A 25,110-nucleotide genomic window follows, 5' to 3' on the forward strand; every position below is an offset into this window, starting at 1 on the left:
CCCAAAGAAATTGTGGCGTGTACAGGGTCCGACACTCTACTATAAAGGGAAGATAAAAGCTGATAGGTGCAGTCAGAGTAAATCAGTACGGGCTCTTCGTACTCATCTGGGCATTGGTGGAGAATGCATGATGTGGAAAATGCTTTAATATGACATTTTTACCTGCACAATGCACCTTTAAAAATTCACACCGGTCAGAGTATGTTATTATCATACATAGTTTATTGTTATAAAGGATAACTGCATAGACGTGAACCTCAATCTACAAAGGTTAGACTTAAATGAACATAAAATTGTGGTGACTGTATGTCCTCAGAAGGGACCACTTTGGTGGCAAACCATTTTAAATTGTAACTAAATACTGCTTGGAATATTAGACACCTTTAAGGCAGTAAACAAAAAGAACACAACAGAACTCCAAAGTGCACATTTTTCCTCTTTACTAAACAAAATGTACATTTGCAGAAATATCACATGGTTATAAATAAAAAATAAAATTAAAAAAGATCACTCATAATAAAGTAAATGATACAAATAACAATAATTATATATTAAATTTGATTATAAAAAAGTTACTGCTACTCTACTGGAGCTATACACAGTAAAAAAAATAATCAGCAGTGGCCTGTAATGTACGTCTGCTGCAGCAACATGTATCTCTACAGTCAAATACACAAATGGGAGTACCCCCCTCCCCCCCAAAAAAAGGTTAATCTAAATATCTGACTGATAAAGGGAAGCCTTCATAGTATGAAACAGGAGTTCAATGTCAACAACACAGAAAAAGTATGTTTCTTTACCTGTACAGATTCTTATAGAATTAGAACTTCGGGGGCAATTAAAAAACAAAATCAAATAAATCCCCCTTCTGTTTTACATCAGCCATCACTACAACGATCCCCCATCCCTAACACTTCAAAACTTTACTGGGGCATTACTAATCCTAAGTGTCTTGTCAGGTTTATATTTGACTTCTCTTCCCTTTGGACTCTTTATGTTTACTTCAATGAAAACCATCTGACAGAGACTTTACAGTCGGTCAGTGTGCGAGTTCTGTTGTCAAAATATAGCCCACAGTATGTTCCTTTTTGTGCTGTGCTTCAAAGATAAGAAATGCTTCTCTTGTATTTGCCACAAAAGCTGTAAAATCGGCATCTGAAAGTTCTATTTCAACAAAATTAAATAGACTATCTGAAAAAAAAGTTTGTATTTATTAAAAACAAGTTACAAGCTGGTTGTGTTTTTTAAAATATTTTAATTTTAATTCTGATCCAAATTAGCAATCGATAATGTTAAAGTGAAACTTTTGGCACCGGCTTCAGTAAATGGTGTATTTTAGTTGAGCCAACACACAATGTTTTGTGTTTTAATACACATACATGTTAAAAATCTAGGTTTAAAGTCTTACAGATACATTAAAAATGGTAGAAATACAATAGAAATAATATTTTTTAATTTGTATGAATATTGTCAAACTGCTGTTCGGTCTGGATTTACAAGCACTGAGAAGACTTGCAATCTTAATTTAAGAGATCATATCGTGTCGGCATATAATCTTAGGCATTACAAACACTCACAGTAGTTTGTCTTTTCTCAAAAACTACTTTTGAACCAACTTTTTTCTTTCATGTAAACATATATTGTGTATAAAATCCATGAAGATGTACAGATACATACTGTGCCAAAAGCTTTCAGCCGATTTACGTGTTAAATAACCTAATCTCAAAACGTGTCTATAAATGTGAACACTGAGCATTTTGAGTTTTACAATTTCAGGCTAAGGGCCCTATCTTCATTTTCATGCAAGGGCAAGTCTATTTTAGCATGTTTGTGAATTTGGCAGACAGTGCTGTGCCTCGATAGGCGTTCTGGCATACTCTAAAGCAGTGGTTCTCAAATGGGGGTACGTGAAGGCACTCCAGGGGGCACGCAAGATTTAAAAATAAATTTAAAAAGCAGCAACCATGCAAAAATCATTTAAAAGTATTTATTACATTATTTAAGTAGTTCAGGAAAATCTAAGTTAATACAAATTAATTTCATATTTACTGGGTTTTCAATTACATTGTCCTAAAAACCCAGTCTTGTCAAACCAGAATGGTTCGACCCAAACTGTCAAATGCCTTCGAGTATCACCTGTCAATCATTTGATTTTTTTTTTTAAATTTAAAACTAAATTAATGATTTCTTTTTGAGAACAGTTCTTTGTATGATCCCGAAGGAGGACACTTAATGGTGATAATAATTTCATGTGCACACATCTTATTTTAATTAAGTTAATTATTTTCTCATTTTTTAAAGTTTTTTTTCTTTTGATTTCCAAAAACTTTAGTTTAAGAGAGACCAAATGAAGTTCCAAAGTTGAATAAATCAGACAAGAATGGCACAGCACTGTTTTTCGTTTTCAACCAAAAATGTTTTTCACTGGTTAGGGGGTATTTGGCAAAAACATTTTTTATAGGGGGTACAGCACTAAAAAAGGTTGAGAACCACTGCCATATAGCACACACCTGAAGTATTTGGGAATTTGGTTATTAAAAAGTACAATAGATGTTAGAGTCGCTAAAACCAGGTCACAGGGTGGCACAGATGGCGTAACGCGATTTTGGTGGATTTGATCAAGGATGGAGGCGCAGGCAGATTTTGAGCTCCGTAGACGTATGTGGTGCATGTCATATTTTGTTCATAAATATGACAGCAGTGTTAGACATTCCCTCTGAATCATTGTACAAATCAATTGAACAAATCTGTATCTTATCATCTTAATTTTTTTTAATAGCACCCTTCTGGCTGTGTGGCACATGCTGGTGGTGATTAGAGGTTGGGGGGGCGGGGTGGTTGTCACACGGATGCACATCGGTGGTGCGAGGCGGCCTCCATTTGCCAATGTTACATGTGCGGCTGACTACATCATCCGCAAGTGGAGATCTTGCAGTTCCTTTAATTGTAAATGCACTTTGCGAGTCCTTCTGCATGTAGTCCGCGTGCACGCTTCTCTTTGCGACAAGCGCCTTCCTCTGCTGAATTTAAATGGATCGATGAGGGGAGCTGGTTCGTTTGGCCAGGAGTAGGCTGTGTTCCGTCCCACGACGGCACACAGTGAAGTAAATACCCTCTTCCACCTTTGCGCGCATTTAGACTTGTGTGGGCACGAAAATAGGGCCCATAATATTGCCTGACAGGAAATTTAAAAGCAGAAAAAATAACAAAATCAATAAATCTACCAGAATCTTTCCCAAACATTTTCTTAACATCCCTATAATTTGTTCTGTTGTTAAAATACTATGTTCCCGCACTGCCGTCAGACTGAAGGAGTACAACTCGGAGGGGAATGTAAGCGCTTAGCTCACAGTGGATTCATCTCCCAGAACAGGTTGATGAGTTTGATCCCCACACTGCCTGCATGCCTGCCCTCTATAACCTTTCATCCCTGCATTCATTCTGCAGAGATGTTACCTTTCTATCGCCTCTGTCCCTGGGACTTTTCCCTGCCGCTGTAACGGCCCAGTGAGCGTGAGCTTGAATCATAATGTTTGCAACGTCTTTATAATGAATTCGCCGCCTCGTTCCTCTGTGCCCTGCTCACACATGCAAGCCACCTCTGAATATCAATGCGGCTCCTCTGCCTGAGCGCGCTCAGTTTCCCGCAGGATTCTCCTTTTTCATCACACTGAGATAAAGGTCTGTAAATTACAATATGGAGAATAGGGTGACACAGTCAAATATGGAGCATACTGATGGCTTGTTTTCTTCACCTCACTTGATTAATGAATGACTTATCATTTGAAGTTGAAAGAGCTTCTTTTTTTTTTCTGAAGATCGGCACACAAAAAATTATTCTTTTTCTCGAGTTGCTTAAATCACACACTTTGAGCTCCAAACAAATGTTATCCTCAAAAATGGTTTGAAAAATGGCGGAATTTTAAAGATTGTTGCAAAAACTGCTTTTCTTGTACAACTTCATATATGAATCTTCTCTCGATGGCAACACTAAACAAAATCCAGCCTCTGCTAATGACCCATTTAATTGGACACATTTCTTTTCTGCTGTTAGTACAGAGCAGTTTAAGGACCTAAAGGCTGGATGCACTCTGTTCTCCTTTCCTGGCTGACCTTATGTAATAAAAGGTCATACTGAAAGCAAAATACTGCAGATTGGATTAGCAAACCGCTTGCATTCAAATAAAAAATGGCACCAAGAATTGCTTATTAAGTTCTTTGTACTATTCATTTTCATGACTAATACGCTGTGGGGATTGTGTCAAACAGAACATAAACTGTGAAAAATACACTTTGTGAAATATCCATTATTTCATGTTTTGCAAGTCATATTTCATTTTTTTCTTGTTTTGTATAAAAACCTGGCCCCATCTGAGGTGAACTCGAAGCTGTGACCATGTGAGTATCAAGTTTGAACGTAATTCAAAATAAATAGGGATTCATTAAAAACACTCCCACTGAAACATAATTAAAAAGTAAAAAAATAAACACTCATATTCACTCATTATTCCTGTTTGGAATAAACCGTAGGCCCAATCACGACATAACATTCAACTGACAGACTTGTGTTTGTCCAAAATGAGACAAACACCAAGTATTGTACAATTTCATCTATCCTGATGGTTTTACTGTGTGTCAGCAACAGCCAGTACAAAACTGTCAGTGAAAATGCAAGCCTTGAATTTTAAAGGAAGGCCGCCAAGAGCTTCCCTTTTTTGGCAACAACACTTATCCTGTCAATCCCGTTTACAGTCTGTCTGGTTTGACGGGATTAAAGGCTTGGTCAAAAGCAGTGATCGAGAGTGATAGAGGTGTAGTCTATAGATGATTCAGCAACATCTTCCGACATCAACAAAAATATCCAGACACACAAGAGTCTTATGTCCAGCCAGAGTATAAAAAAAAGAAAAGTGATCCACATTTGGAAGGGGTTTGGGCGGATGAAACCAAGACTGATGATGGAAAACAGCCCAAAACTGTCAAAGAGGACTTCCAACAGGAACAGTAATGGCCTCTTGGCAGAAAGTTTTACTGAAACTGACAAAAAATAATTATATTTCACATGTTCTGTGAATATTCTGTGTGGCAAACCATATTCACATTGCTTAAACGTGTCTGAAATGATAAAAAACTAAAAAGAAAAGGAAAATGCTCCCAACGGCAATCATGAAAAATAATTGAGGTACAGTCACAGTAACTGAGTTGCAGAGAACTCAGCGGAGGAGAATAACGGGGAGCTAATTAATACCACAAAGAAGAGAAACAGTAAAGATCTTGATATTGTGTCTTCTTTTGCTGTGATAATCCTTTCCCCCGTTTCATTAAGTCAAGGTGGTAGGCATTAGGTTTTCCTAGTTCTGTAGTTTTCAGTTGAAAGGTCCAAAGGAGTTTGAACCCATTGAGGAAGCCCCTCCACCATTGTCTTGTTCCTGGAGATGATGACGTCTGATGTAGTTTAATCCAGTACAAACCGAGGTCTGAGTCCCCAGTGGCATCTTCAAAGTCAGACGCTTCAGCTGTTGGTGAACACGCTGCTAGTGACATCAAAGCTTGAAGAAGGGTTCCTGCTCTGGGGCTGAAGGGCTTAAAGGAAAGCTTTAGAAGGCAGAGCCGGTAATGGCGTTTAGCTGCTTCATCAGCCCTTCTAAACTAGCCATCTGCTCCGAAAGGTCGTCCTGCTCATACACCTGAAAAACACAACAGAAAAAAAAAATTGCATGACTGTGGGCCTGGCACAAACATTAGTAGACGGACGGTACTATGCAAAAGTCTTAGGGCACCATTTGTTTAGTTGTTTGACAATGCTATCTATGTTAACCATGTAGAGCTGCCAACCTATAGAAATTAACTTCCTGAGCAACTCTGAATTTTCATATTTCTTTTTAATTAAGACAGGAACATAACAGCTGGACTATGCATGTGAAGTTGAGTGTTTTATATACAGTGGAATTTGAACGTGTCGGAACTCGTACAAATCGGACTTCAACCCCAAAAATCTGAGTAAAAAATGCCTCGGAGTTTGAACTCATTTTTGGAGTTCGAACACCCAAGCAAATCAAGCTGAACATACCTTGAAAACAGGTAAACGGGTGAAGCCGAGCAAAGCCGAGTAATGCCGAATGCTCATGTTGCAGTAGTTGAGACGATGCACTGCTCATTTCTAGTCAGATCGTGAATACTCCCGGAGGTGCTTCATACTCGCGAGTGCATTTGGATTTTTCCACAACAATTTTCTTCGCCATGGGCCCAAAGAAAGACAAGAGTGCCAGTGGCAGCAAAGAAAAACATACAGTGCTACGAACCAAAGTGGAATTAGGAAGAAGATTATCGCGCCGTTGTAACTACCGTGACTTCTGTAAATACTGGCACGAGGACCTTTCTTAGCTGTTCAACAACGTGCAACGTGAAACAACGCACGCAAGGACCGCTTAGTAGTCTAACAATATGCCCAATGTAAAAGACACAAACTCAGCAGTGAACTAAAGCAAGCATTAACATAGCATTTATCATCCACTGATGCCATCGCACCACAACAAAAAAGGCAAGGTAATTTTTATTGTTTAAATACTGTACAGGGTGTAAATGTAAAAAAAACAAATATAAATTAAAATAGGAATTTTCTGTTTTGGGAGATTGGGAACGGATTAATTCCATTTACATTATTTCCTATTAAAAAAAAATTCGGAGGTTGAACAATTCGGACTTTAAACACTTCGCAGGAACAAATTATGTTCAAACTCCGAGGTACTTCTGTATACAGTCCAATTCCAAAAATATTGGAACGACTAGGTCAATTTATTTGTTGTATACTGAGAGACAAAGAGTAAATACTCTTGTGTTAATAAAGGATCTCTGCTGAGACTCGTTGCCGGCTATGATTGGCTAAGGAGGCGGAAGCAGACGGATTTAGTAAAGATTCACTTTGTCATTGAAAAAAAAAAAGAAGTTATTTATATGTATTTATTTCAGGTTTTCTTATTTATTTGCACATACACTTTTATGCCTGTGGGATTCTGTTAAATCTGGGTGAAATTATTTATTTTTAAAAATATTTTTCAAACAATTAATTCTGGTTCCTACTTTCGGGTCTGTCCTGATTTTTTTTAAACACATCTATATGTAAATATGATAAAATAAAAACTGGAATTTTCAACTTTTGTTTCATATCTCTGATGTCGTGCCGAAACATTGTACCTCCAAAATAGTCACTTCTCAGGAGACCCCAAAAACCATTGCATCATCACAGAGAGCAAGCCATTTTCAACACCTTAAATGGGTCAACAATTTGAAAAAATTCATAAATAAAACCAACATGTGTAGACTGACCACTTGCATAGTTTCTTGAAAACATAACCATTTTATGAAATGTGATTTATGAGGTTTTGGCCCGATGCCAGTGATAGTCATCTTTAGATCTTAAACCCAAATGTCTTCAGTATACAACAAAAACAAGGGAATTGACCTTGCCATTACAATACCTATACTTTTGGAGGGAACTTTATTTTTCAACGCCTTGACCACACATTAGCATCCAAATGCAAATGCAGTGAGAAAAGGAAGCTAACTTATTAAGTTGGGGTTGGCCATTTCTGTAACTACCGTGAAGCCGATAACATATATGATCGTGGCACTTTCACGTCACAACAATGTTTAAAGGTAAGGTAAACAGGTTTCAAACATTTTCACACTTGTTTATATTTACTTAGAATAGCTGTGTACTGTATTTGGTGGTTTCGGCCACAAAAAATTGCTTCCATTTAACAGAAAAATGGGGACGACCACTTCCCCTTTTAGTCCGTTAATTAAAAACCTCAACACTCACAAGTCTCCACATGAGCCTAATCATTAAACAGTTTTCAGTAGCTACCTATAAATGCTCATATGAAAACAAATATTGTCAAAATGTCTCATTTTTCAATGCATCTTGGCCTTTCGTCCATATAAATGTTTTTTTGTCCTTCAGTGTCTGTTGTGTTCTGTATTCCCTCCCTCCGGCCCGCTTCAACTATTTCCCACAGTTTTCAATGCACCACATACAGAACACACTTTTGGAGGACAGGCTGCAGTTCCGCAGTTCCCTGTAGCCTTTCCGCATTATCCCCACCAGCCTCACGTCCTTCCAATTTTAATGCACGATACCACACCAAGGACAACACAAACACAGATGGACGAAAGGGACAATGATTACCAGACTGGTGATTATAGTCATAGTCATAAGGCTCATAGCACAACTCCTGGGACAGGACCTATTCTGGGATAAGGGGGCTCTCCCCGTGCCTTATTGCAAGTATTTGAATGTGATTGGATGAACAAGTTGGGTTGTGGGGCCTGTGAGTGAGTCAGCAAGTTGGTGCTCGTAGGTGAGCATGCACAGCGAGTTGCCAAATAAAAATCAATAATTTCATAATTGATAAATCTCAACTACAAAAATAACTTCTTTTAAGTGCTGCAAATCCACTTCCACCAACCAATGGTCGCACTGCCTCGCTCACTAAGCCTGCCCTGTCCTAATTGCAGTCCACAAAATCAATTCTAAACAAATATATAAAAGCCCCACTTTTATTTTTGCTATCATTTTTTATTAACTTAACTTAAAGATCTAAGAATTTGTTATGTACACAAAAGGCCTATTTCTCTCAAATATAGTTCACAAATCTTTCTGTGTTTGTAAGCACTTCGCTTCCATCCACCTCACAGGTGTGGCATATCAAGATGATGATTAAACAGCTTGGTTATATCATAGGTGTGCCCAAGGCTGCCCACTACAAAAGGCCACTCATTTTTTATTTTATTTTTATTGGTAGCAGAGAAGTGGTTTTGGAACTTTCATCATAAAAAGGCATGCTGATACCAAAGCGGAACTGTTAAGATTTACAACTAAACAAATAAAAAACAACAACAAATTAAAGTCTTGCTGGGGCTGCATTTTTAGGTTTCTAAGTGACCAAAATGTGCTTGAGAGCAAAATAAATACATTTTAAAAATAATAAATAACGTGTTTTTTTAGCAAAGAGATTTTTATAAACCTTGTTTGTCGATTTTATCTATGGACAAAGTTGATTTCTACCTGCTTCATATAGTTATAGGTGCCTTCTGGGTGTGGATATATTTCAGCAACCGAGTAACACACATCACTGTTGCTGTGACAGCATGACAAAACAAAGTAGAAAAGCACCCAGGAAAGAGTGAAACTGCTGTCTATTAAATGGAGGTCAGCAGAGAATGAAAGTGAGGAAATTAATGTATTCTACACAGCCACAGCACCTTGTGAAAATTCCATCGTCCGCTTTCTTGCCCAAATAAACTCACATTGAATGACATTTTTATTTGTCTTAGTTCCTGCTCAGACTTTCTTTGCTATTTACTACCAAAAAACACCGGGCCGTGTAAATGTATGCTGTTGTATACTGCACCATCACATTGACACTTCAGTCTGTATCATTTTTTTGTCAAACTTTTATTTTATTGTTGTCTAGTAGTGTGGTGTTGTACTTTAAGATGCCCTTATACATAAATTAAATGAAAGGTGACTTCTTGCTGACAGTGATGGATGTTCAATCACAACAAAGGCTGAAATGAACCACTGGGGTTTTGAAAAGATTTACAAACACTAGAAATATCTGTTCATGTGTTAAATCTTCTATGCAATAGTAATTGTGTCCACCATGACTGCAGCTACACTTCAAACCTCTCAATGTTCTACAATCGCTTGTTAATTACGTGTCAGATTAAGCTATAGAAATGGTCAACTCTGAGTGGGCTTGTTTGAAAGCCTCTATCGGTGTGTATGAGTGTGTGTAATTTTGTGGCAGGCAAGTATTCATCTCTTACGAACACAGAATTGTAAGAGTGTAGTTTCCAGAAAAAACATGAATGAAAAATGAATGGCCAATTGTCTTCTCTTCTATTGCCTAACCACTGTTTCAAATATTTAATAAAAGACTTGTTTAAAGTGCAAAAGTACTTCAAAACACATTACGATATACAAGCACATAAATGATGGTCCTTCATTATACAGCACTGATCTTGAATTGTCCTTCGAGGAAACATTTTCAGAAATACTAGAACTGGGCGATAATGGACACAAATAATAATCACGCTAATTTTTCATTGATATAGAAATCATGATTAACAAAAGAGAAAACCATAATTATAATGTTAAAACCACATTTGCTGCACACAGAACCCATGTTCGGCCACTCCCAGGTTTCCACACAGATATTTGCTGTTGCGGACGCACTTTCCAGCGACAAATGTCCATGGTGAAAAAGATGCCAAGGGTTTGGGGGGCACTTTAAAATAAAAAGGACAAAAATAAAGTTTTATGTAAATACTGCGAAGTGGGAATGTGACCCGCGGGACGACGAGCTGGTCAGCGGACATCTGCTGCCAGAGGTAACAAAAACACAGCCTTGGTGTATTTCAGTGAATTTTCACCAAGCCAGTTGTCCTCCACTGAATTGTTGTGACCGGTTCAACTTATCTCAGTTTATGTTAAAGCCTCTCCAGCTAACTTTGCTTTTAGTATAGCTTGCTGCCGGTGTCTCATCGCTAAGCACTATAAGCAGTGATCAAGTGTGAGTGTTAAATCAGGGAAATATCAATCTCTAATCTCAATGGGATTTTACATTGACATTAGCTAGGGTGACGCACGTCCTCTTTTGCCTGCTTTTTTACAACCTGACGTTTTTTTATTTTTTATTTTTATAAATTCACGAAAATGTCCGGTTTTATGCAACAAATGGGAAGCAGAGTACACCATGTTGTTACCGCGACTGGTAAAGGGGTGTAGGGAAAAAAAGAAAGTTGGATTTTGAGTGTGCGTTTTATTGTTATACATTCTTTTTTTTCTTTTCTTTTTTAAAGGTCTCATATTATTAAACTTTTCAACATACTAAAATAGTTTGCAAATGTGTAAAATACATGTCTGTGAGATGCATTCGTCAAAACTGACTTTGGATCTAATATTTTTACTGTCCCTAAATCATACTTTGTGATTGTTTAGGCAATGGTTATTTTGTCGTAATCGGCAAATAGCCCGCAAACGTTATTTTGCCGTGAATGTCTCTGATTTGCCGTGAATGCTTGTAGACATTTAAGAGCGGTTATGTATAACACAAATGTGCACATTTTGGCCACTGCGCGGTTGCAACGTGCAAGCCGTCTCATGGAGACCACTTAGCGGCCGGTTAGCATCACAAAGTCATGTCAACTAGGTGGCGAGTTGCCAGTCACGGCAAATTAATCACCGCGGATTGTATCATGACAAAACAATACGCAACCGCTTCATATTATCCAACCAGTGTCTGCTTTATCATATCTGACCTCTTGTAATCAGACAACCTCCTATAGGCACTAAAAATACACCAGTAATATGGTAGAAGGTGCACATCTCTTATTAGAAAGGATAGGAAGGAAGGATAAATCAAAAATGTTAAACTTTCCCGTTTGCAGTTGTGTCACATTGTTGGGACCGATCCATTATAAGTGTTGCAAATCCAGCTCTGAACAGGCTTTTAGAGAAATGATGCTGGTATACGTCCTTCAAAAATAAAATGAATTCACTATCTTCACAAAGACTTGGGAGAAGGAAGCAACCACTTTTTTCTGATCATTGTTTCCCCTCTCCACGGAGCATTTGCGAGCAAGGGGAGAAAAAGAAAGGAGCAGCCAGCTTCTCGAATTTCAGTGGGCGTGACAAACCTTTATCAGAGGTGGTGTCACTAATCCGAGGGGGCTGGGTCGAGTGCACTTCCGTGTCTTTTTGACGTCACTAAATCACGGAAGTTTAATCTGCCCATTTGAAGCACACATTTTAGAAAGGAGGAGAAAGCTAAAGATGTCGCGGACAGATTTTTTACATACCTGGTTGGATTGCAGACAGACCGGGGATGTTTATTATTGATAGAAAACCCCACTAAAGTGCATTTTCATACTATGGGACCTTTCAAGAAAAAAATTGTTCAGTATTTTACGTACCTCACTTCCTAAGCATTCAAATAAGGTCCAGAGTTATATAGACTGCCATCATTTTAGCTCACTGATGCCTGAGTGCTATGCTCTCCCAAACTGGAGACTAGTCGTGGTGCAGGTTCAATCATTGCCAACCCCAGTAAAAGAATAACAATCTAATAAAACGGTTGATCGCAGGAGCAAAAAGGTTGTGCTTAGAACATTGTCATTATTTATTCATTTGCCAAGAAAGACTTAAAGAGTTTTTATTTTATTTTCTACCCATATAGAGGAGGCCTACGTTAAAATAGTTAACAATGCATGGCATCTTTGAGTAAACTGAGTATCAAGAGGCCGGGCCGAGTGTTCTCTTTTTTTGGAAAGGAAAATATGGTCACCATAAAATTAGCATTAGCACGGGCAATATTTTTAAAACAAAGCATGTCTTGCATTTAAACATACAATGTGTTGTAATAGTTTTTGTTGCATGTTCATTTTTAAAGTCAATATCAACTGAGGTGTCATTAAACAGCATACAGCAGACTCAGGTAGGGCAAAATCACATACACGTTACATTGCTGCACAAGCAACATGGTGCATTCAGGGTGCTTTCTCATTGTCGTGAATTTGCATAATCACTGCGCTTCGATAATCAAATTTTTATGATCGTGAAAAGCCAAAATAAATAAAAAACAGCCCTTGTAATGTCAGAACTGCAAGCAGGTGCATTATTGAGACTAGAATATGACAGAGAGAGGAAGAAACGACATGTTGTAAATGTTGTAATGATATAATATGCTTTTTAGAGTGAATGCTTTGTCATTGTAATTACTATTGAATTTTAGACTTGGGTTGCACTAAGGTCTGGATTGTTTAATTAACTGTGAGCAATTCATGCCACATTGAAGAAATCATTCTTCACAGTTCCCTTATTGGGAACACAGTAGGAAGACTTGTGCTTAAATTTGGTACACTTGGTCTTGCACAAGCACATACACGAGCATCCAACCTTGAATTTTATCAATGCAATCATTCTTCCTGGCTGTTATTAATTCTCTCTGCTTTCTTCTACAATTGGAAAAAGCAGAACAACTCTAAATAGTCCACAAATGCAGGGAAGTTTTAGTAATGCATTATTTTACAATGTTCTATGAGGGGGATATTCTCCTATGTGATAAGTTAGAAAAGGTGTGCTGCTGCACACTTTTTTGGTTGTGTATCGACTTACATGTGTCACTTAAGCACCTTCATGAAATGTATGCACTCTGGGTGGAGCGACCTCGAAATGAGGGTGAGGGCGCATTTTCTCAGAGACTTAAGCATCTTTTCTCTTGCGCGCTCTCAAAAGTGAAACTTCCCATTGCACGTTTTGAGCCATTATACAGCTGCTGACGGCGGATGATGGCTGATTTTTTGTGCCGACGTGCGGACGGGGCACACCTGGCCCATTATCACTCACCGACTGCCCAACGATTGAGGGCCAAACGTCAACATTATATAATATTAATTGGTGGAGAATGGAGGATCAGCACCAGCAGACTTTTTTCTGTATTGGATTTATTAAAAAATGAATTTAAACCCGCGCTCCTTAAAAGTAGCCTGGAGCTGAGTCGCACACGCATCACTGGAGAAGATCAGTTTAACTTTTCAATCGACTATGCAAGTTAATTTCAAGAGTGGCCTATTTGCGAAATTAGGACCAACCTTTTTCACTGAATCATGCATTTTTGATGGTTGTACACATACAGTTATGCTCATTATAAGCTTACATACACTAGAGTAAAATGTGTAAAATTTACTTTCCTACCAAGTTTATTGTATTTTTTATTTTTCAGGAGGGAAAATTACTGTGTAGCCCAAAGTGGCTCCGAGATCATGTGTGAAAATAACAGAACAAATGAACAATAACCAAGCTTCTATCACACTGAGTTAGATTCATGTTATACCAGCATTCTTTTTTATTATTATTATTATTTTTTTAAACTTTTTTTTCCTGAGAGAGCTCAGTATTGTTCATTTGGTAATCTTACCGATAACATGTCATCATTATTGCTCTCTCTCTTTTTTGTGTGTGTATGCGTAAGTATGTGTGTGTGCGTGTGTAAGTGTGCGTGTGTGCTAATGTGCGTGCGTGTGAGTTTGTGCTCATTAATTAATCTGAAACCTATTAAAAATCCCATAGCCTTCACCTAAAGCGAATACTTCAGAATCCCGCTAGTTGTGAAGTTGTCAGGAGACCCGAGGAGTGATCAAAGAAAAGAGAGAAAAGTGAAATACAGCACCAACTAGATACCACCTACTACCCACAGGGTTACAAACCAGAATGTTTCACCAACCCCAGAAGCATTTACATTCCAACAAATTAGAGAGACCTCAAGAGACCAAAGGAAAGACTAAAGAAAGGATGGAAGAATAGATGAAGCAGAGTGAGATCCACAGACATCAGCCTCCACCGATTCAGCGACCAGAGGAAGAAGCAGATTGTGTTTGACTTTCGGTAGATGCTGGTGTGGTGGATCTGGCATGCATGAAAAACTTCCACCTAAGAGGGGAGCTGTCGACCCCGGCCAGGACAGGGCAAGCACAATCCCCCAGGGGCCCCCAGTCCTTGGCAGCGCCAGGGCACAACCCCCGGGCCCCGCGGGGGCCACCGGCCGGAGAGCAAATCCAGGAGCCCCCCACCCACACCAGCCACCCATACACCCCCCACCCCCAACAAAACTCGATATTCTGAGTTTGTTTATTTTTCCAGTTAACAAGAAAAATTTTTTTTGGCGATAGCAAGGGCTACGAGTGTAGATTGAAATTGTTTACGTGGTAAGTCAGTTGTTGTTAGGTCACCTAGCAAACACAAGCTTGAAGATAAAGGTATCCTACAGTCCAAGATAGCGGAAAGTTTTTCTAAGACTTTAGTCCAGAAATACCTAACCGGAGTGCATAACCATAAAGCATGAAAATAAGTGTCGGCAGTGTTTTGTGAACACTGGAGACAAATGTCGGAGTCTGAAAGTCCCATTTTCTTCATCATGTATTAAGTAATATGTGTTCTATGAATAATTTTATATTGGATACGTTGTAAATTTGTGTGTTTTGTCATTTTAAATACGTTATCACAAACTTGAATCCAAAAGTCTGATTCCGGAGCTATACACAGGTCTGTCTCCCATTTTGAGATGGGTAAATACATTTTAACTGTGTATGAAAGTAACATATATTTTTGAGAATTTTGTTGTTGTTGTCAGAGAAAGCTTTGTAATATCCTTAGCTAAAACAGGCGGTTGAAGCGTACCCTTAAGTGTTGGAATTTGTTTCTTTACCATATATTTAACTTGCAGATAATGTAAAAAATGTCAGTTTTTTATTTTGTATTTTTGAAGCAAGTTTGCATATGATACAAACGTATTGTCTGAGAAAAGATGGTAGATATGTGTAATTCCTTTCTGCTCCCACACACCTCAATAAAACGATTGATTGTTAAATTGAAAGTCGGGGTTATGCCATATGGGAGAAAGCCCGCAGGGCTCCAACTGGGATTTTGTCATTTCTAGTGCCTTCCACCAGGCGGTCAGGGTAGCAAAAATCGTTGTTACAATCCTTCTGTTCTAGTTCCAGCCAACAGTTGGTATCTCTGTTGGGTTGTGCTCATATAATGATATATTTTAGCTGGTTAGCTATATAGTAGTGCATAAAATGTGGTGCTTCTAGACCTCCTTTGGATTTGCTTTTCTGAAGAATAGATTAATCTTTGCTTTTTTTTTATTCCAGTAGAATTTTGTAATGGCCAAGTCCAGCGACTGGGACCAGTTAGACGTAGGTTTGAATGGAATCATTGAGAATTTTTTTTTTATTTTGGGTAAAACTTTCATTTCAATGATGGATATTCGTCCTATTAGAGAAATAGGAAGATTATTCCAGTGCTCCAGGTCACTGTGAATGCTATCCAGAAGTGGAGTGAAGTTTAAATGAATTAAATCAGTTAATTTAGGTGATTTTTATGCCTAAGTATTTTAAATTACCTATAGGAAGAGAGTAATGTGGGTCCTGGCTTGCAGGGTTCCATGAATTTTCTGTAATAGGTAGTAGTGTTGATTTTATCCAGTTAATAGAATAATCTGATAAATGTGAGAATTTGGTTATTAAGTTAGATACTTCCCCTAACAAGATAGCAGGTTCTTCTAAATAAAGTTAAATATCATCGGCATATAGATTAATTGTATGTTCTGTTATCCCGGAGTGAATTCCTTGGATCCTTCTATCCTGGCGTATAGCTAATGCAAGCGGCTCAATAAATATCGCAAATAATAAAGGGGACAGTGGGCCTCCCTGTCTTGTGCCTCTCCATAGAGTAAAACTCTGAGATATAATCCCATTAGTAGTAACTGTAGCTTTAGGAGAATCATATAATACTGACACCCAATGAATAAATGACTTCCCAAAGCCAAATTTATTTAGAACAGCAAAGAGGAAGGACCAGTTAACTTTGTCGCAGGCTTTCTCTGCATCCAACGATATAATAACTGCCTTTTTATCATGCTGCTGTGACATACTAATAAGGTTAAAGAGTCTCCTAATATTGTAAGTAGAATGACGACCTTTAATAAAGCCTGTTTGGTCGCTATTAATGATTGTTGAAATTACTGTTTCTAGTCTAGATGCGAAGGCCTTAGCGATAATTTTAATGTCAGTAGTAAATAGTGATATCGGACGGTAACTTAACGGAAGGGTGGAATCTTTTTCTGGCTTTAATAAAAGTTTAATTGCTGCTGTATTCATGTGTGGACGTATGTAACCATTAGTTTTAATTTCTGTTACTACTCTTAAGAATAATGGAGCAAGCATATACCAAAAGTGCTTAAAAAATATAGCCGGATAACCATCCGGGCCAGGTGCTCTTTCATTAGGCATACTATCTAGAGCACTGTACAGCTCGTTTATAGTAAGTGACGCATCTAACATATCTTCATATTCAGTAGTTAACTGAGGTATATTTAAACTACTGAGGAATGACTCAACATGCTCAAGGTTAGGCTTGTTGGTTTCTGAGTATAGGTTGGGATAATATTTATAAAAAATTTGATTAATTTCTTCTGGTGATTGTATACACTCACTAGTTGTCCCTTTAATAGCCGTTATAAGAGATTTTTCCCGATTGCGTTGAAGTTGGTTTGCAAGAAATTTTACCTGATTTGTTATTATATTCAAAGTTGTTGTATCTCAATTATTGTATTATAAACTCTGTCTTTTTGGATAACATATCGTCTAACTGTATTTTTGTATTTTGTAAGTCAGTCCATATTTGGTTATTTGGGTTTATTGCGTACTCATCCGTCAGTTGTTTAATTTTATCTTCCAGGTCTTTTTCTAATTTTTTATCCTGTTTCTCTTTATAAGATAAATATAATATAATTTTATTTCTAATGACCGCTTTCCCAGCTTCCCAGAGAAGAGATGGTGATAAGTTTGGAGAGTCATTTATTTCCAGAAAGTCTGCCCACTCTTTTCTTATAATTTTGTTGAACTCTGCATCATTTAGCAGTGAGATGTTAAAACGCCATGTAGGTGGTTCAAAGGTATAATCGACTTTTAGGGTGAGGAAGACTGGTGAATGGTCGCTAATAATAATAGGATGTATTTTTATACCAATTTTATCAGCAATATAATTATTTGTAAGGAAAAAATCAATTCTTGAAAAAGACCGGTGCACTGCAGAAAAGAGGGTAAATTCCTTCTTAGTCGGGTTTTTAAGTCTCCAGCTGTCGATGAGGCCAAAATCGTCCATATATTCCCTTATTACTTTAGCGGATTGTAATTGCCTTATACATGTCGTATTATTAGAATGATCAATTAATGGATTTAATACTGTGTTAAAGTCGCCTCCAATAATAATAGTAGAGTTCGCTACTAAATCAAACAGCTGAGAGAAAAAATCGTGGAAAAAGGCAGAATAATCATTATTAGGGGCATATAAATTACCAAATGTATATATTTTATTAAATATAGTCACCTGAATAATAATGTATCGGCCCTCTGGGTCTGTTACTGTATTATTTAGAGTAAATAATAAATTCTTATGTATGAGTATACAGGCTCCTCTTTGTCTACTGTTATACCAGCTTTCAAATGGTGGCTGGATCAGGACATGTTAACCCTCCTTTCAATTATAGACATATTTAAAGCATAAGTCAAGCTGACTGTGCCATGTGCCAATTGACATTTTGTACTGTTTAATAGTATACACAAGAAACAGAAAAAGCAGAACAAATGACCTGAATTACTAAGATCCCTAACAGCGGTTGCTATGGTAATTTGTACATTTGAAACAGCACAACACAAAAATGAAGTGTGAAGTGAAAGAGGCAAACAAACATGTTACTGAGTTATAAATAACAAATTTATCAGCACCGACATAAAAGCCATATTTTATTTGCTTTAACTCATCTAGATTTGTGTGGCAATTGGATGCATCTGCCCAGAATGTGTAACATTGCATTTAAAACCAGAAAAGTGGGAGAGACCAGCACACAATTGGGTATTTTAATTTAACAAATTAACAACAAATGGTCAGTTTGAGAGGTTATTTGCACATTCAGTAAGTGGGAACTTACTTTTTATTAAAAAAAATGACAATTATGACGGTTGTTTTTGTTACAACAACACATTGAGAACTTTTTTAAATACCGTATTGTTACATTTTTTGCTTGACATTTAACATGCACTTAACATGCATTTAACTTTCCACATTCACACTGAGTGGAGCTGTAAAAGCTCATGTAGTCTCTCCGGCCACTCTCACAGATTGCCCACTTTCGATGAAGCTCCTATTTAAAAAACCCAAAAAAGAAAAAAGTTATAACGAGCCCAGTTACTTTTTGATCTCAGTTGTGGATCCACTACTCATCATCGATTGGACAAAATGCCCATTCATATTGTCTCTGATTGCCAGCTGACCTGGATTCACTCTCCTGTTACCCAGCAGTACAACACCACAAAATCAAGGTATAAGGTCTAAATAACTAAAACAAACCAAATGGTCACATTTTCTTTAAGTTTCTTTTATCTTTCAGGATATACATTTTTTTTTACAGTTTATTGACTTTCTTACCTAAGACACTCCCTCTGGGACTTTGTGCATGTAAATGTCCGTGCTACAGTTGATATTGTCACATGCATAACAATAATACTATATTGAAAAAATAGATATAGTGTTCATTTATAGTAGTTCTTAAATATTCTAACTAAAGCTCTTTCTAAAAGAAAGACAATTCAGACAATGTACAGGGTATTGGTAGAAGATCATCTAGCGCCTTTTCTATGTTTGTGAATCTGTGACCCCCTGTTTAAATCATACTGAAGCCCCAGCGAATGGTAAATGGTACTTCAACGCTTTTTCAACTTACAAGTACCTCAAAGCACTTTACATTTTGTCTACTCATTCACCTACTGATGACGCAGCATCAGGAGCAACTGGGGCATCAGTATCTTGCTCAAGGTCCCAGCCAGTGAGAGTTGACCACACCGAGTGAGATGAACGCTTTTTCTGCTTTTGGCCACGGTGCGAGAGCTCGCTGGTGATAGTGTTAGCAAGGCTTTGTGGACAAATGTTTCTTCCCTTTCTTGAATTTTAACAGGCTATGTTGTATGGCTACACAACCTGTATTACATTCACCAGATAACGCTAGCCAAAATGTCTGCTGTATCCCACAGTACAACGTGGTTCACAAAGCACACAGCACAGTTATTTTTTCATTTGAAAGTATTCTCACTTATGATATAATGTACAGCGTCACAACGGATTGCATTTCTAAATGAAGGTTCCACTGCATTATTAAAAAAATAAAAAAAATAAAAACAAACAACACCCTGCCAACACTCAAGTCTCTATTAGAACATTAACAAAATATTTTTTTTTTAAGTGCTAAAAGCTTATGTAATATGCCTCAAACTGTACACGAGACCAGGTCTGGGCAATTCATTTTCTAGAGCAGAACAGTTGACGAAGGCCGCACAAACAACATACTCACCTCAAACCAGTTCAATATTAACTTGATATATTTATATTAAGCATTAGATTACATTGTTTTGATTCTCCCTGTATATACAGTATATAGTAGGCCTATACGTTGCTACAATAAGCAAATAAAATCATTACAATTATAAGCAGGGAGCATATTGTTTAAAGTATATGACAAGTTAATTATCTAAAGCTATTAAAGTAAACACAACTAAGGCAAAAATAAAAATAGCAGCAAACAACTATTAAAAAACAAACAACAGAACAATATAGACATGGCCTTTATAATATAGACATGGAACAGAACCCTAATTGCTAACATCTAACGGCTATGTAAAAATAAGGATATGAAAAGGTCATTAAAACAACAAAGACAATGATGGCTTAAAACTTTTGCACATAAGTGTAAAAATAAGATCACTATATATATTTTTTCATCTGACATGATTAAAATGCCAATGGGTGTCATGACTCCACTCCATTTGTGTCAGTCTGTAGCTAGCTGGACATGTGTGTAATGGAGAGTAAAAAGGGTTGATGGGAAAATACTAGATCAATTGCAGAGATAGAGGAGCAAATGAAGAAAAATAACTGCTGACCTTTAACACTTGCCCCAAAACGCTCAATACATTTCATTTTTTTGACACCTATCACTTTGAGCACTTCTCCCTTACACTCTCTTTACCTCTGCAACCCCTGTTTCTCCTCTTCCTCACTCTCGAAGAGTCCCACTACCCCCGTTGCCATGGCTACACACTCATCCTGTTTTCTTTTACTCCATTCTCTTATCCACCTTCACCCTCTCTTGTTTCTGGACTTTCCTGTCTTAATGTTTCTATCATTGTCTGTCCTCTCCTTGTTGTCGCCATGGCAACCACTTGTCCTGTTCTATTGTCATTGAGTAGATATGAATATTTAACAAGTTTCGACATCCAGCACCACTTCACTTTATCTTGTCGTTTCTCTTTATCTTCTCCCTCCTTCATACTCTCAAATTTTTCTCACACAATTGTCTTTACATATAGTTACATAAATAGTTAGGGGTCTAAAAGTGTACGTATGTGTCATGAACCATCTCGGTTCAGACGTAACGGTTCGATGCATACACTTCAGATGACTAATATGCTAGTTCATTGCAGTATCTGCATTCCAAACCAGGTGGAGGCAATGTGCCGGAATCAGTTTGTCAATTGGCAGAAAACATGAAGACATGTGTGAGACGCAGCAGTATTTAGTAGCGATGAGGACAATAGCAAATTAGCGCTAGTGCTAACCAAAGCACACCTTCTCAACTCCTCAAATGATATCAATGAGCATTCATGTTGGCTTTAAATCAAATCTTGAACAAAAAACTATGATCAGTGGTGAAATTATGCTACATTAATGTAGGTATAGTTGTTATTCACTTGCCTTGTTTTTGTCTTTGTTTTACTCTTCTGTTTTGATCTTGACAGTTGTTGAATTGAACATACAGTAATTTGATTTAAGATTATGTTTAATTGTCTGTGCTTTGAAAATAAGTAAATTGTCATTTTTTAGGTTAAATATTGATTATCAGTGGAACCCAGGAAAAATAGACTCTGCACTGGTATGGACTAATGGGAATCCTTAAATAAATATATAGCTCGGCTAGCGGCTATCTCTACGGTGCTCTTTTTGTACTATTTCTTTGTTTTTGGATAAAAGGATGGATGTTTATGGACTATCGGTATCACCAGGAACTTAGAGACTAGCGACTGGCACCAGATAGCCGTTTTGAGCAAGACCAGCGTACCAAGTCTCTCAAGATCTCTCGCTAAGCTGCACTGATCGAGCTTACAGCTCGTACATCAAATAAGACTTATTCAATAACATGAGCGTTTATTAAGGAGACCACTTGGAAAACAACCTTTGTTGTGTCCAGGTACCTATTTTACATTAGAAAAGTTCAAACAAAAATCGATTAAAAAATAAAAGTAGGAAACAATATAAAAGTATATGAATACTAAAACAATGATTTTGTGCAATGCAGTCCCAAAATGTACTTTAGTGTGATAGCTGAGCTTGTTTGATGGAACAAAAAGCTGCTGTATTTGCACGGAGTTATTCTGTTTAGTGTTTAATATACAGTGCTGGCATAAAAAAAAAAGGATATTTTAATGACTAAAATGTTTAAAAAACAAACAAAAAAAACAGTAACAATAATATTGATGATAAGAATGAGCTGGATGAACTTCCCATGCTACTGAAAGTTATCTCTGGCAATGTAGACAATCTTTTTTTTTTTATGGTGGCAGGGACTTGAAAATAAAACAAGTACTTTTAATTGGTAACATGCATCTTATACAAAGTTCTAAATGTTCTAATTGACAAAATTTTGGACAAACTGTTATTTGTACTACTGTCTGCTCAAAGTAAATGAAAACAAACAGAAAATTATGCTTTTTGAACTTTTTGTTGCTTATTTCTGTTGTAATCAACTTGTACCAGACCGTGACTTCTGTGAACCATTACACTGATCAATCAGAGAATGGCAAAATGCTGATATTATTTTAAACCAGTGCTCTGCCCCTCTTAGGATGAATATGAATGTAATTGGTTAAAGAAACGGTCCCATCAGAAATACTGATTCTGAAGGCCTTGGGCATTATAGATTAACAAGGCAGAACAAAGAGGCTGAAATATGATTGGACAAACATATAAAATCCACACTCTGCTGGAAGCAGTACAGCCAAGAAAAAAAAATACGAAATGGAGAGATTAGACTGTTGGGAACAAATTGATAAAACAAATATAATAATTTAGATTGTAAATGTAGGTCACTTCTTAGGATAGCATCGAGGCCAACAAAAAAGGCCTTGATAGCCCTGCTTGCCCACCACTGCCATTGAAGGTCTCCTCATTCAGCTTGAGTTCTTATTTTCTGTATGCCCCATTCCGCAATTCATATTCACCGAGCCTTCTACTCTTTTCCTTACCCTTCACTCCTTTATGCGAAATATCAACCTATAATACCTCTCCACGTTGACGACCAATCATCAGCATTTGCAACATTGCTTTGTTCTCTACTTACATTAGTAGCTGAATCCTCTGTGGGTTTTGTTCCTCCTTCCTCTGGTATGTCAGGCGCTGTAGGAACTGAGACAGGAAGCAGAGGTGATCGAGCCTTGCCAGCCTGACCCAGAGAAGCTGTCTTCACCTGAGGCTTTGGCAGACTTGCAGCTGTGTAAAAAGGAAAAATATTTGACTTCAACACATAACCCAAGCAACTGGGGCTAGACAAATCAAATTATGTGGTGTCTTTGATTTGATATAAACAAATAAATAAATAAATACATAAATAAAAGCAATAAGTTGCTTGAATAGGTTCTAGAATCTTTAATTATATCCAACGTAAGAACATTAAAATCCATTTTGAGTCAAAACTGTAAGTGGTTTAGGAACAGATTGAACTTCTTGCACTGCTCAAACAATAAAGAGGAACAATACAATACTCACCACAGTGTAATTCGCTTCCGTTTCACTACGCTACGCTACGCTACGCTGTGTTTGTTCGAGAGATTAACTGTTTTTTTTTTCTAAATTAAATCACACTACCACCCTATTCAATTAGGAAACCAACAACTGTGACATCAACAGAGGCAAATCACTTTTTACTAAATATTTTGTAGGTTGTGACCAAAGACACCTATCCCTCTCCCCACACTTTCTCGCTGATATCTCGCTAGTAACAGTTTCTTGTGCATTCATTCTGAATTTGATATAAGGTGCTCGGGAAAAGCAATTGCCAGTGTTGGGCAGCTGCAACTTTATAATTAACAACTGTATTGGATTGCTCAATTGTAGTGAAGTGGTATATTTACTTATATTATTAGGAAAACAGATTATATTTTAAAACTATTAACAGATTTTCACTTAATATAGCACACTTTAAATGTCATTTGAGGCAATATAGAACACATTAGAAGGATGGTTTAGACAAACAATGAAATTGGAAATTATAGAAGAAGATGGGAGGTTTTTAAAAAATGTTTAGGTCCGGATCAAGATTAACATGGATACCCTGGTCATTGTTATTATTATTCAATTTTATTGTACATTTGTAATATGTGTAAAATATATTTGTTCCTGTTTCTTTCTTCTTTGCACGCCACTGCAGCACTGTCAAAAGTGTGGAAGAGAAACCAGGTGACAGACCATAAACCAAGAGCGGGAAGGGTAATCAACAAAACTTGAATACTTCATTCATTGAGATACGATCCATGATTGTCTCAGGGTTATTTCAATCGAAGAGTAATTGGAAGTAGGGGAGACCGGGGCTAGTTGTATCATGGGTAAGTTGTCACATTTCAATTTTCTTCTCCACCAGAGGGCGCAACGAAAAAGTGGAATACTAGTTTTCTTCGTCTAAATGGTCAAGGGTTGTGTACTGTCTGAGAAGAGAATAGCACATTGTGAGCTGAGATGAGTGCCAGTTAGTTGTTTTGCACAATCCAAAGTAAAAAAAAATCAACTTCATATATTTTGAAACAGGTGTCATATATAGACAAATTCTAGCAGCAAATCATGTGGACTCGTTAGAGGAGAGATTCAGGCACCTTGTCATGCCTCAGCCACTGCTCTGTTTTAAGCTAACTTTAAACTATAGAGCAAGTATTAGCCAACATGGTAGTTTGGGGCAACATTGGATTTGTTGTCACATATGCAAAGAATGGACCAATGAAAAATGCAACTCGGTTTACATATGCCAGAATTACCAGATAATGAGTCTGAAGAGTGAGGAAATTAGTTTGCAAGGTTTTGTTTCATTGTTTAAATTTTTTTTTCTCCAGTTTTTGATGGTGCTACAGTATGCCCACATGTGAGGACTGGTTTAAGTTTCATGATGAACCATCCATTAATCAATTAAGCTAAATGCTTTATTTTTTTTTAATTAAATTAAATCTCAAATTGCCAGTTTAAAGGAAGCAAAACTGGCATTTGAGGCTGAGAGCTATGACCTACATGCCAGCAGTTCCTAAGGACTTTAATCAATTTCATAATATTTTATGTTAAAGTTTGATCAATGACGTTAATACATTTTCAAGATCAATGACGAACAATTTCTCTAGCTGTATTTTTTTTAATAAAGGGGAGAAAATGGATAATTTTGTCCTTGTTTTATTTTA

The 25,110-nt window shown here is 37.2% G+C and overlaps 1 protein-coding gene across 2 annotated transcripts in view; it reads right to left on the reverse strand.

The window, feature by feature from the left end:
- Window positions 1-246: 246 nt before the first annotated feature.
- dcc (DCC netrin 1 receptor) overlaps window positions 247-25,110 on the reverse strand; it is a 350,617-nt gene continuing 325,753 nt past the window's right edge. For both annotated transcript variants that reach the window (XM_086097425.1, XM_086097423.1), the window contains exons 28-29: window positions 23,016-23,164; window positions 247-5,687 (exon numbers count right to left, since the gene is read on the reverse strand). In XM_086097425.1, coding sequence (XP_085953551.1) covers window positions 5,598-5,687; window positions 23,016-23,164 — 239 coding nt within the window. In that variant the 3' untranslated portion in view covers window positions 247-5,597. The remainder of the gene's footprint in view (window positions 5,688-23,015; window positions 23,165-25,110) is intronic.

The sequence above is a fragment of the Leptonotus elevatus genome, chromosome 15 (genome assembly GCF_054856555.1).
Source record: "Leptonotus elevatus isolate MCC_2025b chromosome 15, RoL_Lele_1.0, whole genome shotgun sequence".
Taxonomy (NCBI): Eukaryota; Metazoa; Chordata; class Actinopteri; order Syngnathiformes; family Syngnathidae; genus Leptonotus; species Leptonotus elevatus.